We start from the raw sequence: 7,208 nt of genomic DNA, 5'->3' as shown, positions 1-7,208 counted from the left end.
TCATAAGTACTCCTGACTTTACATAATAACAAGTAGAAGAACCAGCTGACTCTTCCTCACTGCAAGCAGAGTTAGCTAGACCTTTCAACTCAGGGTCAGCAACCTGCAACTCAACCAACTCTTGACGAGACAAATTATCAACACTACGGGGTACTGCCTCATCTGGTGAGTGGTCCAAATTAGCAAGAAAAGTGTCAGCTAGGATAACATCATCATCCTCTAAATCACCAGTAACTTTAGACTTAGCCCTAGTGACAGCACATGCAGGGAACACATCAGGGACATCACAATCCTGGGACACAGCCGCTGGCTCGCTAGACAACTGAGGAGCTGGACACACTTGACTTCCACCAATATCATTTCCAAGTAAGAAAGTTACACCTGACATTGGGAGTGTCTCAACCAACCCAACCATAACGGAACCATTAACAAAACCAGACTCTAAATTCACTCTGCACAGAGGGACAGAGAAGTAATTATTCCCTACACCCTGTAAGATTACAGTTTCATCAGAGGAATTAACATTAGAGCCTAGAACACTGGTCAGCATAAGGGATTGGCAGGCACCTGTATCACGGTATATTTTAACTGATTTCCTGTCATTACTGTCCAGAGGACTGACAAAACCATCAGACAGGAAATTAGCACATGAACTCTTGAGAGTGTCACCCACGTTACTGCTCAAAAGAGGAGCTCCATCATGAGAATTTAAGTTACCCCTCAAAGCAGGTTCAGTTAACTCAGTTAAAGAATTCTGGGAACTCTCAAGAGTGGACACTAGACCAATTGACTGAATATTTAAAGACTCCTTTTTGTTCACATCACGCTGTCTCCTGAAACATCTCTCCGTAGTATGACCAAGCTTACTACAATAAGTACATTTTCTTTTCTGAAATCTAGAGGTGAAGCTGGTATTTACTTCCTGAGAAACATCATCCTTATTCTCTTTCCTGTTACCTGTACTCTGAGTAGAGGCAACGTACTTACTCTCAGCTTTCCCTTTTTCTCTAGAATATCTCTTGTGAGTGAGAACATACTCATCAGCTAAAACTGCAGCATCAGACAAATTATCTATTCTTTTCTCATCAAGATATAGGCTTACATCTTTATAAATACACCTTTTGAAGTCCTCCAGCAAAATCATCTGCTTAAATTTGTCAAAATCAGAATCCACATTCTTAGAATTTAACCACTGCTCCAACAAATCTTCTTTGATTTTTGCATACTCAACATGGGATTGCTTATCTTGCTTGTAAGTTGTCCTAAATTTTACTCTATAGGCTTCAGGAACAAGCTCATAGGCCTTAAGAATCAAGCTCTTAACGACATCATAATTATCAGACTGATCCTGAGGCAAAGATGCATAAGTTACTTGAGCTTTACCGGTGAGAACAGTTTGAAGGAGTACTGGCCAATACTCCTTAGGCCAATTAAAACCTGTAGCTACCCTCTCAAACAACTGATAATACTTTGTTAAATCAGATTCATTAAAAGGAGGGACAAGTTTAACATTTTTAGCCACATCAAAATCATCAGAGCTAGATGATCCAGTTCCACCTTGTTTCATGCAATACTCATGGTCTGCCTGAATCCTAGCAAGTTCAACTTGTGCGTGTATCTGTGCCTCCTGAATACGAGCCTGAGACTCCGCCTCCTTAGCATTTGCCTGAAATTCAGCTTCTTTAGCACGAGCCTCCTGCAGGGCTAGCTGTAACTTAGCTAATTCAATCTGCGTTTGCTCATTTGGAGGAGTTACATTAAACAAGCTTTTATTAATCATGCCAACAATTTGATCTTTAGAATGATGAGAGTGAACTGCAATTCCCAATTGTTGAGCAACAAGCTTAAGTTCATTCTTTGTTCTGTTTTCTATATCACACACTGTTTGCACATTTGACAAAAAATCTTTGGCTTCATCAAGTGTAGAAATAGTAGCCATCATGAATAAGTAACAGTCACAAAATATCAAGCAATATCCTTATGATAATATCCTGAATATCCTGATATGAGGTCGCCAAATTTATGTTACGGAACAGAGAAAGATAACGTACACTTTAAGTGAGAATATGAAGAGTCACTACTGTCCCGTAAAGTTCCAGGTTCAAAACAAAAGAGTTAGGTAAAATTACAAGTTAAAGTTTAATGCTTAAATTAACAACAAAACATTCAGGACTCATAAGATAATGTAATGGCAAATAAACAGGTTAAATATATGGTTAACTGCAATAGCCTCTATTAACACGAAATTAGCAAGAGTAAATTTATCTAAGTCAGCCCTGATGAAATGAGATACCAGATAATACTCAGTGAATGCCAGATAAATAATTACAGATACAAACTATTATCAAGAATGACTGACAAAGAACCCTACATAAATTACAAACTTCACTAGGCCTACAAATTAAACTTATGCTATACAGTACAAGAAAAAATACAACAACAGTTATACTCAAAATACACACAGCTGCTAGATGGTTGGAGACTTCTTGAGCACTCACAATAATAATATCTGTACAGGGGAGGACAGAGATGTGAACAAAATGAGGAGCAGATCTAAGTGGCCATGATGCAGAGACTGAGCTCATTATATAGGGGCCAGGAGAGCTTGATACAACTTGTAATGAGAACGCGCAAATGAAGCCATGGGGACAAAGAGATGACAATCCCGCAAAGTATAACAGAGATGTCGACTTACTCTTCTATAACGGTAGAAGGGGGGGAACTGAGGCAGAACACGCTCGTGATCAAACATGCAGCATACTGTGCGTTAAAATTACACAAAGGATGATGAAATCATAGGCTATGTAACAATATATATATATATATATATATATATATATATATATATATATATATATATATATATATATATATAATATATATATATATATATATATATATACTCATCGGAAATTAAAAATCCAGTTGATAACACGGCGGACACAACAGTTCAGGTCGACGCCCCTGCAACTTTTTTTTTTTTTTTTTTTTAACCTATGATATAGGGTTCTGGATTTACTTTTTCCTAATAATATATGATAACCAGAACCTAAGCAATTTTGATATAAACGATTTACTACCTTTCGAGGTGATTTTAAATTGGATAAAAATATCCGTGTTATCTCTTAATATCCAAGTTTTTTCACGTCTCTAATCAAATGAATCTCTTAGGGCATCCAATCCAGAGTGCACCGGTAATTTTCGGAGCGAGTGTACAATCGCTCAAAAAAAGTATCCTCCCACAGCATGAAAGCGATTAACCTTTTTACTGATTCTTTTTTTTGTTTTGTTTCCGAGGCGGAATTTTTGCACACAATTTTTTTTCTATATTATATAAATTGATAGTTTACCTAATCTAGAGAACATTTATGGAAGTTTCATATTCAGTGTTTTCGCCCACAATTATAGTTCTTTTTATTTAGGACAACAGGTATAATAGTTTTGAAATACTTCTAAAGCGAATCCTTTTGCCGTAACATAACGACCAATTTCTTATCTGAAATTACCACTATATATGAAAAAAATTACATACTGCTCTCTTCCTAACGTAAAAATCCAAACAATCCAGAGAACATTAATATAGTTAATTCATTGGTCCTTCAACCTGCATTTTTCTTGTAACTCATGCATTACATGCCTACGGAGATTAATAAAGTTTAAATGGTATGAAATTATACATATCGATATTGCGATAGTGTTCAATCTTTCTCGTATAAATTTTTAGGTTACAGTCAAAACCACATCGATATTCCTCATTACGAGGAATGAATCCTTTATGTTATTTTTTCACCTTGAAAAATGTTTCTTCTTTTTAGAAAAAATTGCCAGTTTCAAAGAGAATTTAGAGTACATCTGTGAAAGTTCCATATTTAGTGCTGTCGCAGTCAATTATGCGGTTTTCAGGATCACTTCAATATAATATTTTTGAATTACCCCTAAATAATTTGCTTTTATCGCAAGAAAGCTTTTTATTTCTGAAGGAACACCCGAAGCACTCACTGGTAGCCGGAGCCACGGCCAGTGAGCGACCAGGCAATCGAACACCCCCACATCCACCGTCCCTCCCAAAACCCAGTGAAATGTTTGGTGGATAGATGTGGGACGGCTAAATCTTGTGATGTTACAGTGTGTCATGATGGTTTTTATACACTATAAGAACCAATAGGGGTAAGTATATAACATATGAGAAAGGCACGAAAATGAAAGACCTACGATGTATTGTGCTATTTTCCATATACATACCATAATATAAAGTTACAAATAAGTATAGTACAGTGAACAACATCTGATGAGAGATATAATGTCGTTTCTCATACATTCTCGCTCCAACCCCCAACACTCTTCGCACCGGGTTGCTTTCTACACCAAGTTCCTCTTGTAGCCTCTCCTAGCCCACTTCCACCCACTTAACCAACATAAAGATAATGATGTAAACGATCAGTTAGTTATTGATCACGTTAATATTATCATACACCTCTGTATTAAGCACCAACAAATCAATAACATACAATACTCCGTTTCTTCCTGTTGTAAGGTATTATGTGACACACACTGCAAGCTAGACCTTGTCTTACAAGGATATACGGTTGTCTATCGTTAACACAGGTTGCGTGGTTTTGGACGTCCATGAATTCATGAAAAGGTAGCAATTTAAACCTTACATTATAATGGGGCAAGGTCTTTCAGCAGATGTTGTTCACTATACTATACTTATTTGTTACCTTCTAATTGAGGACAAGCATATAGACAGTAACACGTATTACATTGTACAGTCGTGGTCATAAATAATCACCTATCCTCCAGGACCCCGTGCCTCAGGCTGCCTCGTTTATGCGCAGCAAGTCACAGTGGAACAAGAGGGGCTGAGAGGGAGGGGCCAGAGAGAGAAGGGAAGGTGGGGGGGGGGACGAGTGATTGTGCGGGGGTGGACTAAGGGAGGGAGGGAGGGAGGGAGGATAAGTAAGGGAGGGAGAATGAATGCGAAGTGGTGGTCTATTTATTTATTTTTTTCCATCAGGGCATGATATAAATGAGTTAATGTTCGGTAGATAAGGAGGCACTACACCTTATTACCGGCGTCAGATAGGTGGTGATATCAACGGCTGGCTCGTGAGAGAAATATACTGACGACAGATCAAAATTACTATTAGTGCGGAGCCAGGTATTTCTGTTTATCAGTATATTTTAACTTCGGACGCAGAATGGAGTTTGGATGGCTTTGATTCCGTAATGTTTAAGAAACCTCCTTTACCCCTACATGTAATTAATTTTGAAACTAAATATCATATGCAACGTGTGACATGGCTGTGTCCACAGTAAATATGATCATCCTCTCGGTATACATTCCCTCTATACCAGGGGTTCCCAACAATTATTTACCCATTACCCCATTTTCCACACCTACCTTCACTCATTACCCCTCACATTAGGAAAAAAATATAGCAAGATGTAGCATCCTGAAATATTTATTGTATATAATTATGAAAAGAAAATTGTCATGTTACAATAACGTGTATTGGTTATAAAAAAAATTAAATGTTGTAGCACTATTTGCCCCTGTCACTGCTCAGTGGGACAGCTGACAGTGTTTCTGGGTTACCAACAAATCAATTCTTGGTGAGGTAATTGATAAACCACAACGCATTTCATGGGTGACATCAAGACGATTTCTGCTCTTAGTCTGAATGGAAACTAGAGTAGAAAAGCCAGACTCAAAACGGTATGTAGTTGCAAATGGTACAATCATACTCAATGCTCTTTTGGAAAGAACTGGATAAACTTCAAACTGAGAAATCCAGAATTTGCTAGGTGTGGTTTCTCCCCGTTGTGTCTTCAAAACTGAATCACTTTGAAGATCAATGAACTCACTTTTTGCAGCCAAATCTTCGTCTTGGATTACATCTCCTACCATTCCAAATGGATTCAACACCCATGCATTACCCTCGACTTCAGGTGGAAAGTAGTTATTGAAAGAACCATGGAGTGCATCCAAGTGCTGAATCGTCAAATCACAAAATTCAGTTTGTGGGACACTCGAGCTTAACTGGTAATGTTCTTGAAGTTGAGTAAACATTGACACATTCTTCTTTGCCAGCAACCTTTTCCACAATTCAAGCTTAGTTCGAAAAGCCACAATCTGATCATTTGCCTGTATGACTGTCATAAATTGTCCCTGTAGATTTCGATTCAGCTGGTTCAGCTTTGAAAAGATGTCACTAAGGTAGAGCAAAGAAAGTACCCACTTTTCATTGCTAAACTTTTCTGCTAGGTCATTTTTCTGCTGTTGTTGCAACATCACTTCTATTTCCATCCTCATAGCTGCCACTCTTTCCAACACATTCCCTTTGGACAGCCATCTAATTTCTGTGTGATACAGAAGTATGGAAAACTCAGACCCAACTTCTTCACAGAAAGCTTGGAAAATTCTGTGGTTAACAGCATTGCCTCTTATGTAATTCACTATCCTAATTATGTCATTGAGCACAGAGTTAAGAGATGCTGGAAGGGTCTTGGCTGCCAGAGCTTGCCGATGAATCATACAGTGTGTTTTGATTACATGTGGACATTTTTCTTTGACAAGCGTCAGAAATCCTGAACGAATACCAGTCATTACTGGTGCACCGTCAGTGCATACAGCCAGAAGTTGCTCCCATTCCAATCCACTTGCACTGAAGAATGCATCCACTTTTTCAAATATATCCTTAGCCTTTGCAGTTGTGCTAAGAGCCTCACAAAACAGAAACTCTTCCTTAACATCAGTGTCTGCAACATATCTGACATACACAAGTAACTGGGCATATCCATTCTAATGATTCATCCAGTTGCAGTGCAAATTTAAATTTGCTTTGAGTAATCTCACTTATAACCTGATCTAATATATCCTTTGACATATCAGTGATGCGTCGTTTGACTGTATTATTGGAAACTGACACCATCTTCAATTTTTCAGCCATACTTGAACCACACATGGTCGATACCATGTCTAAAGCACAGGGCATTATGAGGTTTTCTGCAATTGTATGTGGTTTCTTTGTTTGAGCGATTCGATAGGCTACCTGGAAAGAAGCCCTCACAGCCGCTTCAGTCTGCCTAGCAAAGTGACCACTACTGTCAATCCTAGAACCTTGCAATATGGCTTCCTTTTGCTTGAAGAAAGATAAATCTTTATCCTTAAATTCAGCATGCTGAGTTTGTAGGTGAGCAGACAG

General features: G+C 38.2%; 1 protein-coding gene across 1 annotated transcript; it reads right to left on the bottom strand.

Annotated features, from left to right (window-relative positions):
• Positions 1-5,566: 5,566 nt before the first annotated feature.
• Positions 5,567-6,980, bottom strand: LOC145411626 (protein FAM200C-like). Its single transcript, XM_080281635.1, has 2 exons — positions 6,860-6,980; positions 5,567-6,762 (listed from the first exon to the last, which is right to left on the bottom strand). The coding sequence occupies exons 1-2, from the start codon at positions 6,978-6,980 to the stop codon at positions 5,567-5,569; spliced, it is 1,317 nt and encodes a 438-aa protein (XP_080137761.1).
• Positions 6,981-7,208: the final 228 nt, after the last annotated feature.

The sequence above is a fragment of the Coenobita brevimanus genome, chromosome 11 (genome assembly GCF_032717465.1).
Source record: "Coenobita brevimanus isolate Jiangsu-jjx chromosome 11, ASM3271746v2, whole genome shotgun sequence".
Taxonomy (NCBI): domain Eukaryota; kingdom Metazoa; phylum Arthropoda; class Malacostraca; order Decapoda; family Coenobitidae; genus Coenobita; species Coenobita brevimanus.
The sequence above is the reverse complement of the archived record's forward strand: the minus strand, read 5'-3'. Positions and strand labels throughout refer to the sequence as shown.